Consider the following 11,487-nt stretch of genomic DNA (forward strand, 5'->3'; position numbering starts at 1 on the left):
CCCGGGCGCCTGTCCACAAGGCGTCGCTTATGAGACGTCCCGAGCCCCCGAAGACTGGCCCGTGGCCGTCCAGTGGGCGTGGACGCCGGAGGGATCCCGAGGGAATCCTGGGCCAGCCACGAAAGCGTCCGCGCCCCGTTTTGGCAATTCTGCCCTCGCGCTTTGGCAAGAAATGAACGGGGCGGCTCCAGCCTGGCGGGGAGCCGGCGCAGGGGCAGGCCAGCGGCTGCAGGGAGGCGGGAGGTCACCCCACAGCCTCCCCCGTTCCCCCGGGGACAGAGACTCAGCGATGAGCCTGCACCCGACCCGGCTCACGGCTCACGGGACCTGGGCGATTGAAATGTCCGGGGCTGAGCTTGGATGCCTGCTCTTTCTGGGAGGGCAGGAACTCGGAACCCGGCCCTTGGAGAAGTTTCATGGAGGTGCCTGCGTGTCTCTGCCCCCTGCAGAGGGAGGGTCCGACTGGCCGGGCCTGATGGGCACGGCGGGCCGGGAGCCGCGCTGCCAGGACACGGGGCCCGTCGCCTGGGCCGAGAGATCCTCAGGGACGATGGAGTCGCGCCGGGCGCGAGCCAGCGGGGCGGAGGGGAGGCCGTGACGTGGCCCTGTCGGTGCCGGTCCGGGAGGACAGCTGGAAACTCGGAGACCCAGCAGCTGGAGCTCAGGGCCGCCCATTGAAACCGGGCCTGGACCAGCCCTTCGGCAGACCTGCCCGGAGCACGCCCTGGACGATTGTGCAGCGCACGGGGAGGCGCCAGCGCGTTGCCCCCTGGGAGGAAACCCGGCCTGGCACCTGCCGCTCACTGATCCACCCGAGCGGGTCGGCCCTGGCAGGGGGGTGCCAATAACTGCGCCCAGGGCCACCCCAGCACGGGGAAGGGCATCGCCCGCTCGGGCCCTGATGGGACTGGGGGGCAGGGGTGGGACGCCCGGCTGGGAAAGTAGCAATAGGAAAGAGGAGCCCCGGCCGCATTAGGGCCTGGCCGACTTTGTTCCTGTTAAGACATTAACTAGAGTACGTGGGAGAGACGCCCCCTCCTGCCGCCCCCCACCGCCCCGGCCGGACTCCCTGCCCCCAGCCTGCTCCCGCAATAGCCGTGTGGACGGAAATGAAGTTTGCAAAAATGGCTGGTTTTCCGAAAAACGTCTCCCCCCTTTCCTGCCCAGCACTCCAGGGTGTGGGAGGCCGGGGCCGACTGGCGTTGGGGCTGGCGCGGGAGGCCGGGGCTGCGCCCCCCCCGGGAGTGGGGAGTTTGGGGGCACTAGCTTGGGGTGGGGGCCAGCTGTTGCGGTGGGGGTGGGGTTGTGGAAGGGCGGGGCCTCAGGCAGAAGGGGCAGGTCTGGGGGTTGGCTTCCCCAGCTGGGGGTTCGCCCACTGCCCATGCCAGGAGGGGGGCATGTCCCACCTGGCAGCTGGAAACCCAACCCCCTGGGCTGATAAGGGAGGAGCCTTCTCCCCTCCTCCACCACAGGCCCGAACCCTTCTAACGCCTGGTACCCAGACCCCTAAGACCCAGTGTCCCAGCCTGCCTCCTCCCCAAGCCCCGCCCCTTCCCCACCTCCTCCCCCAGGCCCCGCCCCCTCCCCACCTCCTCCCCCAAGGCCCCGCCCCTTCCCCACCTCCTCCCCAAGCCCCGCCCCTTCCCCACCTCCTCCCCCAAGGCCCCGCCCCTTCCCACCTCCCCCAAGGCTCTGCCCCAGCTCAATTGCTTCTCTCAAGTCCCTGCTACCTGCGCCGCCTTGTTCTTAGACCCCCCCCTTTTCACCTCTTCTGCTGCAGCCGCCCCCCCACCCCTCCCGCTCCTCCTCTTCCCCCAAACCGTCCCCTCCGCGGTTCACTCCTCTGCCCCCCTCCTCCTGACACTCTGGGCCATCTCACGGAGCCCGCCTGTGGCACCGAGGCGGCCCCGCCTGAATAAGGCCTGGTGCAGATTCGTGACCCAGCATCTCCCCAGGCCCTTGGCAACTCATGACCCCCCCAGACACAGAAACCAAAAGCTGGGTACAACCCTAAGCCCTCACCGCCCTGTGCCTCAGTTTCCCCTCCCATACCACTGCCGGGGGGGCGGAGAATAAACACGTGAACGGGCATGGGATGCTCAGGCGCTGTGTTAATGGAGCCAACGCGGCTCCTCAGGCAGACACACAGCTGGCCAGGTAACACCAGGGGCTGCAGCCAGGCATGTAACAGGCAGACCTGTAGCAGCCTGGAGGCGCATTTTAGGCACAATCTCTCCTTGCGGTGCCGCTCGCAGCGTGGACACGAAATCTCCCTTCCCCCGCAGCTGGGGACACGCCAGCCGCTCTCGGGCAGAGTTAGGGGCTTCTCTGTGGCGCCCCTTTGGAACCACACACTGTGAGCCAAGGTCTGGCCAAGCCGGGCTGTCCTTTTAAGACACGCCCCTCCCCTCTGCACAGCTGGGACTGTTTGCCCCGGGGCTATAAAGCAGCTGGGAGGGGGCCAGGGTAGGTTGCCTTCAAGCTTGTTTGGGCAGCAGAGATGGTGAGTGAGGGGGTGGTGATGCAGGCACATAGAGCTGCACCTTTGGAGGGGTTGGGTGGGGAGCCAGGGGGAGTTTTCTGGTCCCTGACAGCGGGTCTGGAGCCAGGCCTGTTTTGAAACCTGCTTCTTGTGCTGGGTTTGTCCTGCCCCAGTGCCAGGGGCTGTGGGCCTGTGAGCTCCTCTTGGTGCATCCCCTGGCTCTGCCTGCTGCCCTCCAGGTGACCTGGCATATGGGGAGAGACACCCCAGAGCAGTGGGGTGAAAGTGGCTTTTGGTTACTAGTTCCCTGCAACTGCTGGCATGTGTCCCTGTAGCTTTATTTTTTTTGGGGGGGGCTCCAGGCTATATGCTGCTTTAGCTGCTGGCAGATTCCTCCCCCCCCCCCTGCCAAGCACCATTCCCAGAGGTGGGTGCTTGAGGTGAATGTGGTAACCCCTCCCTCTCCCACCCTTGTGTACCCCACTCTCCCCAGAGCCTGCACCCCAATCCCCTGCCCCAGCCAGGAGCCTGCATCCTCATTGCCTTACAGATCTCATCTCCTCTCCCCCCTGCCCCACACCCCTGCATCCAAACTCTCTCCCAGAGCCTTAGGCAGATGGGGGGGCAGTGGGGGCCCTGGGCCTCCCCCAAAAGTCTGCCAGCCTGCCCCTGGCAGTGGGGGAGGGCTGGTTTTTCCAGCAAGCTCTGTTCAAGCTCTTTTGAAAACCTGGCCACGTCCCCAATGCCTGTGGGGGTCTGAGCTCCCTGGGGACACTGGCCTGGGGGTGGGACCACTGCCAGGAAGGGGAATGGATTCCCCAAAGAGGGGAGTTGTTGCCTTACCCCCCCCCCCCCCCATGGTAGCTAGAGCCTGTGAACCAGCTGGGCTGTTAGCTGTGTGGGGGAGAGGGGGTTAGCCCTGTCCTGCCTTACTGCCTCTCTGTGGGGAGGGCCCTGGGGGTGCATATGGCCTGGGCTGGGGCTGTGAGTGAAAGCCGGGTGCAAATGCCCCCCCAGCTCCAGTCTGCGGCAGGTGCATGTTTCCGGGGGGCAGGACGGTGACTCTGGAGTGAGCTGGGCTGGATTCCCAGCTGCAGAGCTAGCATTCAATGCTGATGTTGGCGGCTGTAAGGCCTAGTGGCTAGAGCACTGGCCTGGCGCTCAGGCTGTCGGGATTCTCACCCGGGCTCTGCTCCAGGCCTGCCAGGGAATGCTGAGCCAGTCCCCTCTCTCCTTACAATGGGGAGAGATGGCTTCTTGGACTGCCCTTGGGGGGGAGGCTTGTGGCCTGTCGAGGGTCTGAGCAGGGGGTCCCGCTGGCCCCTTCTGCCCTTGGAATCCAGCTGGACTCGGCGCCCGTGTTCAGTCTCTTTCCGTAAAACGAAGCTGTTCGGGAGCACCAGGGAGCCTGGCACGTCCTAGCCCGGCCCCTGCGCTGATCCGCGCCCGTCCTGCGAGGTGCCTTCTGGCTGGGGGCCGTGGGGCTGCTTAAAACGGCTCCATGTGCTGGTCTATCCGGAGTGACGAGCCCCGATTATCGGTGCTGCTTCTCCTGCGGTCCCAGTCCTAGCCCTGCCTCAGTTTCCCTAAACGGTGCCTGTGGTGTCAAGAATAGTGATAGAAATGTAGCCGTGTTAGTCTGGGGTAGTTGAAGCAAAATGCAGGACAATGTAGCACTTTAAAGACTAACAAGATGGTTTATTAGATGATGAGCTTTCGTGGGCCAGACCCACTTCCTCAGATCAAATAGTCACATGTCTCCTTCCCGCTGGTCCCTCCACTGGGAAAAGCCTAAATGCTGCTTTGATTAGAAGTCGGGCAGTAGCATGGCCAGGAAGGGTTGGGCTAGGGATGGGCGGAGCTTGGCTCCAGGGGTGGGGCCTTTGGTGGAAGGGGCGTGGCCTTTCCCAGCTGGGCTTTCACCCAGGGCCCATGGTTAGTAGCTTGGTGGATCCCTGGAGAGAAGCTGATGTAGCTTCTACGTGATGAGGTGGTTCCCCCCCCCCCCAGGCCCTGTTCACTTCTCCTGCTCGGCATGGCTGAGCAGCATAGAGGCTACCGCAGGGCGGGCGTTAGCAGAGCTGCCGGCAGGGGTAGGTGCCCTGGGTGGCTGGCGGAGCGGGCAGCTTGCATGGCCGGAGCTGTGACCCCTAGGGTCCCGCAGCCCGGCCTGCGGATGAAGCAAGGAGAGCCCCGGCCGTGGTGCCAGGTGAGAGTTCACGTCTCTCCGGAGCTGCCGGCCCTGCAGGGCTCCGTGTCCCCAGCAGCCCGAGCGACCTGGGAGAGGCTCCGTAGCCCGGGGAGCAGGCTATGGCGCCGCTTTGGGGCTGGACTGGTGCAGGCCATCTGAGCCCTCGGCTCCGGCTGTGTGCGGTGTCCAGGGTCATGCACTGCCGTCCTAGGGCGTGTATGGGGGGGGCCCTGCGGCCTGTGGGTCAGGTGCAGCCCACAGCTTGGCTTGATCCTGCTGGTGGTTTCTCCCCCCCTGCATGTACGCCCCCCCCACTGCCACCTCTGCAGCGGGGGAGAGGGGCTGAGCCTTGTGGGCTGGATTGAGGCAAACCAGGATCAGCATCGGCCTGTGGGCTGTGCCTGGCAGGGGGAGGATGCGACACTGCATGTTGCTGTTCTTCTCCTCTCTCTCTCTCTCTCTCTCCTTCCCCCCCCCCTTGCATCCCTCCGGGCTGGGGAACCTCAGCACAGGGAAGCTCCGCCCCTCAGCTGCATGCAGACTCCGCCCCATCATTCCCATTGGCCAGGATTCCAAGCTGCACCAGATACCTGCTCCCTCTGGCCCAGATGTTCCACCTTCCGCCAGCCCTGGCACCCCACCTCTGCCCAGATGTTCCACCCTCCGCCAGCCCTGGCACCCCACCTCTGCCCAGATGTTCCACCCTCCGCCAGCCCTGGCACCCCACCTCTGCCCAGATGTTCCACCCTCCGCCAGCCCTGGCACCCCACCTCTGCCCAGATGTTCCACCCTCCGCCAGCCCCGGCACCCCACCTCTGCCCAGATGTTCGACCCTCAGCCAGCCCTGGCACCCCACTTCCTGCCCAGACTCTGCCCCCCATCCTGCTCTTCAGCAGACCCTTAACATACACTGAACCCCTTATGGCTGGCCCCACCCCAGAGCCTGAGGGGGCCCACAATCGACTAGCCCTGGGGTACTGTGTGCGGGGTGCCCTGGGTTGCATGACTGCAGTTAGGGTCTTTTTCTGCTTCTCAGCGGGGGGCCGTATCTCCAAGGCTGGTGGTTTTGCATCTCACTGGCAGGTGCCCCCACCCTTGATTTAACACATTGGGCCAGGTCCCCAAGCTAAAGCTGGCCCAGGCTCGGGACACGCCCCCGGCTCTTGCAGATCCCTCCTAAAAATCGCCGGGTCTTGGGCCGTGTCTATGCCAGCCGCCGCCCTCGTCTACATCGCGTCGGCCATGCGAAGAGCGTTGCTGAAGTCGGCGTGCACAGACCGCGGCGGCTGGTGGGCGGTAAGGTTCCCCGGAGGAGGGCGGGGGGGGCTGCTCTCGTGTCCACGCCGGCACCTCGTTTCGACGTGACCGTGGGGGGAGCTGACTGTAACGCCCCCGTCTCGCTGTGCCCCTCCCCCGCAGCGGGAGTGCATTTCCGTCCACATCGGCCAGGCGGGCGTGCAGATGGGCAACGCCTGCTGGGAGCTCTACTGCCTGGAGCACGGCATCCAGCCCGACGGCATCGTCTGCGTGGAGCCCTCCTCCGGCCAGGCCGACTCCTCCTTCGAGACCTTCTTCCGCGAGACGGGGGCGGGGAAGCACGTGCCCAGAGCCCTGTTCGTGGACCTGGAGCCCACCGTCATCGGTAAGACGCTGGTGACCCTGCTGCCGGGGAGCGCCAGCTGCCGGGGCCGGGTTGGGTCCCCGGGGGCTCCCCTCCTGCCCCCCGCCTGGCAACTTGGGACACTCACACCCCACCCAGGGCACCTCTGGGGGTCACACTCCCCCCTCGCATGCAGTCTGGGGGGGAAGGCACCTCTCCTAATGGGGGGATGGATGCTGCATGGCACTGATGTGGGAAACCCCCCAAAGCAGGGTTCATAACGAAACTCAGTCACACCCCACGGATGCCGGGCAGGGCCCTTCCCCTCAGTGCAGCCGTGTAATGTCCCAGTCACCTGCCCAGCCCTCCTCTGCCCCCCACTCAGTTGCCGGTCTCGGTCGGGGCGGGCCCAGAGTTCAGAGGTGCGGCCGCAGAGTTCACCTCCCCTCCTCGCTGTGGGGTCTCTCTCACTGCGCCTCTCTGCCACCTCCCGCCTGGCCGTCAGTCCCGGTCGGCTGCCACCCACCTCTTCCGTGACGTCTGCCCAGCGTCTCCAAGGCCCGTGGCTCCCAGCGGTTTTGTTCCTGGCAAGCAGGGGAGAAGAAACCCCCAACTAACACGAAGGCTCTTCAGGGTGCGTCTGGAGCTCGGCTCTTTGACCTGCCTGGGTGGGAGGCCAGAGCAGTCGGGGCAAGAAGGGCCACCCAGCCTCCAGTCCCCACTTGGTCTCTAAGTCGAACCCCTACTTAGCCAAGTTCTTTCTGCTGATGGGGAGCGCCCCTCCCTCTTTGGAGCCAAGTAGCGCAGTCCTGCTCATCTGGATTCCCCCACCAGTACAACCCTTGGTCGCCCTATTTGAGCCCTCCCTGAATTTAACCCACGGAGCTGGTGTTGGGTCTCACATTGAGTGAGCAAAATCCCTGGCCATCTGCTGAATAGCTAGCATGCTGGAGCAAAGCCTATTTGCATAGACACGCCCCCAGTCCCTCCTCCCCTTCCTGCCAGCTGTGAGGGAAGCACCCCTTCAGACCTGACATCTGCACAGGCCATGTTGATCTCGGTGTTGATCACTGGCCCGCTGGGACAAGAGAAGGCGCCTTCCCTCCCATTTCTCAATGGCCTCTGGTATGGCGCTCCTACCGCAGGTAACCAGGCGCTGGCCAGCCTGTCCCAGCCCAGATCCACTGAGTTATCGGTGCTCCTAACGGCAGGCGACTTGCAGGGGAGTGAGGAGCCCGACGACCTGGCATCAGGGCCGTGGTGCCGGGCGGACGGTGGGTATCACGGACTCCTGGTGCAAGCTTGGACTTCATCCCGGCTCTGCTCCCTCACAGACGAGATCCGGACTGGGGCCTACCGCTCGCTCTTCCACCCGGAGCAGCTGATCAGCGGCAAGGAGGACGCGGCCAACAACTACGCCCGGGGCCACTACACCATCGGGAAGGAGATCATCGACGCCGTGGTGGACCGGACTCGCAAAATGGTGAGTGGGGGACCCGCCTCTTCCCCCTTCCCCGGAGCAGGAACCTCTTGGCCTGAGGCAGCGAAGCCTCGACTGGCTCTGCCCACAGCTGGGACACAAAGTGCCCTGGGTGAGCCTGGCATGGGTGCGTTACGGACAGGAGCCCTATAGCGCGCTCGGGCCCCGGTCTTGGCCGGCCTAGACAGCTGAGCTCCGAGTCAAGGAATCGGCTCCCATTGTGTTGGGGTTTTGTAGCTGAGACTTGCTGAAAGAGCAACCCAAGAACAGACCCCGTGCTATCACCCGGGAACGGCGTTAGCCTGCCCAGCTGTTGTAGGGGCATCTAGCCCCACATCTGTACCTCCATGAAAGCTCTGACCCGCCCAACCATCCGTCTTGGGATGGGACGAAATCCTCACACTGACTCATGAACCAGCATCTTGCTTGGTGCCGAGGTTGGGTTCTACACAGTGCACTTCTTTTGTTGGTTTTTGTTAAAAAAAAATGGTGCCGGTACTCTGGGGGGAAAAATTATTGAGGAGGTTTGGGGGGGAGGGGAGGGGGGAAGATGAGGTGGGGCTGACATCACCCTTTTAAGAGACATGCCAGTATAAGACGTGCGGCCCAGCAGACTCCTGGACACTTGCGTCGAGAGGTGCCGGTATGCTCAATTGTTTCCAGGGAAGCTCCGACTGGAGGTGCCAGTAGGGTGTACCGAGCAGTACCATCGCAAAAAAGCACAGGTTCTATATATACCGGTTGACTTAATTGGTCTTCCAAGGTGAACAGGTGGCTGCTACCTGTTTTGGGGGGTGGTCTATTGAGCTACATCAGTGGATCTTCAGGTCAGTACTGACTATGTCCACACAATTACAATGTGTCCCTACAACTCAACATCCCTTGGATCCCGTCATGGTCACACATGGAGCTGATGTCTGGAGGGTGATGGAAGAGAGGGGGGGGCCTGTAGGCGCAGCATGACCAAGGCTAGTTCAGTGTCCTTCATTTGTGCAGGCTGACCAGTGCAGCGGCCTTCAGGGGTTCCTGGTCTTCCACAGCTTCGGTGGCGGCACGGGCTCGGGATTCACGTCGCTCTTGATGGAGCGTCTCTCGGTGGAGTTCGGGAAGAAATCCAAGCTGGAGTTCTCAGTGTACCCTGCCCCGCGGGTCTCCACGGCGGTGGTGGAGCCCTACAACTCCATTCTGACCACCCACACCACGCTGGAGCACTCGGACTGCTCCTTCATGGTGGACAACGAGGCCATTTATGACATCTGCAACCGGAACCTCAACGTCGAACGCCCCTCCTACCTCAACCTGAACCGGCTGATCGCCCAGATCGTCTCGTCCATCACGGCCTCCCTGAGGTTCGATGGCGCCTTGAACGTGGACCTCACGGAGTTCCAGACCAACCTGGTGCCCTATCCCCGCATCCACTTCCCCCTCACCACCTACGCGCCCATCGTCTCGGCGGAGAGGGCCTACCACGAACAGCTCTCGGTGCCGGAGATCACCAACGCCTGCTTTGAGTTCTCCAACCAGATGGTGAAGTGCGACCCGCGCCGGGGCAAGTACATGGCCTGCTGCCTGCTCTACCGGGGGGACGTGGTGCCCAAGGACGTCAACGCTGCCATTGCCACCATCAAAACCCGGCGCTCCATCCAGTTCGTGGACTGGTGCCCCACCGGCTTCAAGGTGGGCATCAACTACCAGCCGCCCACGGTGGTGCCGGGCGGGGACCTGGCCAAGGTGCAGCGGGCCGTCTGCATGCTGAGCAACACCACGGCCATCGCGGAGGCCTGGGCCCGGCTGGACCACAAGTTCGACCTGATGTACGCCAAGCGGGCCTTCGTGCACTGGTACGTGGGGGAGGGCATGGAGGAGGGGGAGTTCTCCGAGGCCCGGGAGGACATGGCTGCGCTGGAGAAGGATTACGAGGAGGTGGGCAGGGACTCGGCCGATGGGGAGGAGGTGGAAGAGGACGAGTACTGACTGATGCATGTGGAGGCGGATGCGGCCGACTCTCCCTGCCCAGGAGGGCGGAGTTCCAGCAAGTAGGGATGTAAAATCCCGCTGCTTCAGGGAGCGGGTTACACGGTAGTTTTGACCTAACTTGTAACCGATTCGCAGCATAAGCAGCATCCGGGCTGGGGATCACTCCAACCCGGCTGGAGAATGCTGCATGGCTTCCCCCCCAACCCACCCACATGGGCCGAATTACGTGTGCTGGCCTTCACCTCTGTATGTCTCTTGTGTATCGCAATAAAAATAACACAGCTTTAACATGTCCCCTGCAATTGGCGGCTGTATGGGTTTCCAGAGGTTGCCTTTAAACCGGATCCCGGTTTTAGGAGTGGCTTCGTAACGGAGGCTACATGCCTAGACTTCCTGCTGGGCTCATGGGCTCTGGCTACAAAGCGCACTGCAGGCGGCAGAAATGATTCCTTCCGGGAATGCAATTTCCAGCCGGCGGTGACCCTCGCTGCAAACAGTTCTCTCTAGCGGATGCAAAAGTGAACGTCTTAACACAAGGCAAGGCCCTGCAGGAAACCGACTGTTAGGCTGTTGATCACAGACCATTCTTTCCTGGGGGTCTGGTGGGGGGGATACAGGCCCATTTTGGGGAAGGAATTTGGCCCGGAGCTTGGTTTTTTCTCTTCCTCTGCAGTATGGGAGCACAAGTCCCTGGCCAGTCCGTAGTGGAGGAAATGGGAGCGTCAGTGCCACTTGGTGTGAAATCACAACTTGAGGATTTTAAGTCCCTGAGGGAGAACTCTTGAGGCTCCACTCGATACACCGGCCTTCAAAATGCTAGGCCTCAGCTGTCACCTTGCGCTGCATGAAGGCAGGCAAATGGGGTGGCTTCTGGAAAGGCTCCGGAAGAGCCTCCAGGCTAGTGGTCACCAACCAGTCGATCGGGATCTACCGGTCGATCTTGAAGCCTCTGACGGGGGATCCTGACTGGTTTGGCCAAGAGGTTACCAAGTGCCTGTGCTTCAGCTGCCCCTTCCCCCACTGCTGCCCATCTCCTGCCCTTTACCTTGAAGCTGCCCCTCAGGAGCCTCCAGCTTGCTCTGCAGGGCAGAGGGGGCTGATGTCCGGGTGCCCCCTCCCCCACTCTCTATTGTTTCTCCACAGAGCAGGGTGGGAGCATGACAGGACTTGGGGTGGAGTTTGCTGGCTGCTTTAGGGAGTGGGCCAGGGCAGGGGGATTCTGTCTGCTCCACCACCCAGGAGCCACCTGAGGTAAGCAGGCCTAGTGGGAGCCCACCTCCTGAAACCCTACCCCAGTCACGAACCCCCTCCTGCAGCCCAACCTCCTGCCCTAGCCCTGAGACCCTACATCCACACACCCACCAAGAGCCTGCACCTACATGCGCCCCATGTCCCAAACGGCCTTCCATCAGGCACCTGAGCTGGTCCTTGAAAAAACCAATTACTAGACATTTTAGATGTCTAGTATTTTCTGAATTTTTCTTGCCAGATAGAAGGTGCAAATACCAGACTGTCTGGTTTAATACCAAACACCTGGCAACCCTATTGAGTTTAAGGCCAGCCCCTGGTTGGCAGTGTTTGGAAGATCTCAGTTGGTTGGCGATTACAGAACAGAAGCGGGACCAACTTTCCCAGCCAGGTGTGGAGGACCCTCCAGCTCCACCAAGCCCAGGTCTGGGGCCCTAGCTCCTCCTGGGTCTCTTGACTCTGCTCCCATTTTAGCCCCAAAATAAGTCCGTTCTCTTTCAGAAGCCCTA

At 62.6% G+C, this 11,487-nt stretch overlaps 1 protein-coding gene across 1 annotated transcript; it reads left to right on the plus strand.

Annotated features, from left to right (window-relative positions):
* Window positions 1–5,950: 5,950 nt before the first annotated feature.
* Window positions 5,951–10,894, plus strand: LOC102445223 (tubulin alpha chain-like). Its single transcript, XM_075924990.2, has 4 exons — window positions 5,951–5,969; window positions 6,093–6,315; window positions 7,608–7,756; window positions 8,750–10,894. The coding sequence occupies exons 2-4, from the start codon at window positions 6,135–6,137 to the stop codon at window positions 9,725–9,727; spliced, it is 1,308 nt and encodes a 435-aa protein (XP_075781105.2). The 5' UTR covers window positions 5,951–5,969; window positions 6,093–6,134; the 3' UTR covers window positions 9,728–10,894.
* Window positions 10,895–11,487: the final 593 nt, after the last annotated feature.

Source organism: Pelodiscus sinensis, chromosome 1 (assembly GCF_052426305.1).
Source record: "Pelodiscus sinensis isolate ZL-2025 chromosome 1, ASM5242630v1, whole genome shotgun sequence".
In the NCBI taxonomy this organism is placed as follows: Eukaryota; Metazoa; Chordata; order Testudines; family Trionychidae; genus Pelodiscus; species Pelodiscus sinensis.

What these genes read in the sequence shown, in the direction of transcription:
- LOC102445223 (XM_075924990.2), top strand. Translation starts at nt 6,135, where the DNA reads ATGGGCAACGCCTGCTGGGAGCTCTACTGCCTGGAGCACGGCATCCAG. An exon ending in CCTGGAGCCCACCGTCATCG is followed by an intron (nt 6,316 to 7,607) that starts GTAAGACGCTGG and finishes GCTCCCTCACAG; the next exon opens with ACGAGATCCGGACTGGGGCC. An exon ending in TGGACCGGACTCGCAAAATG is followed by an intron (nt 7,757 to 8,749) that starts GTGAGTGGGGGA and finishes TCATTTGTGCAG; the next exon opens with GCTGACCAGTGCAGCGGCCT.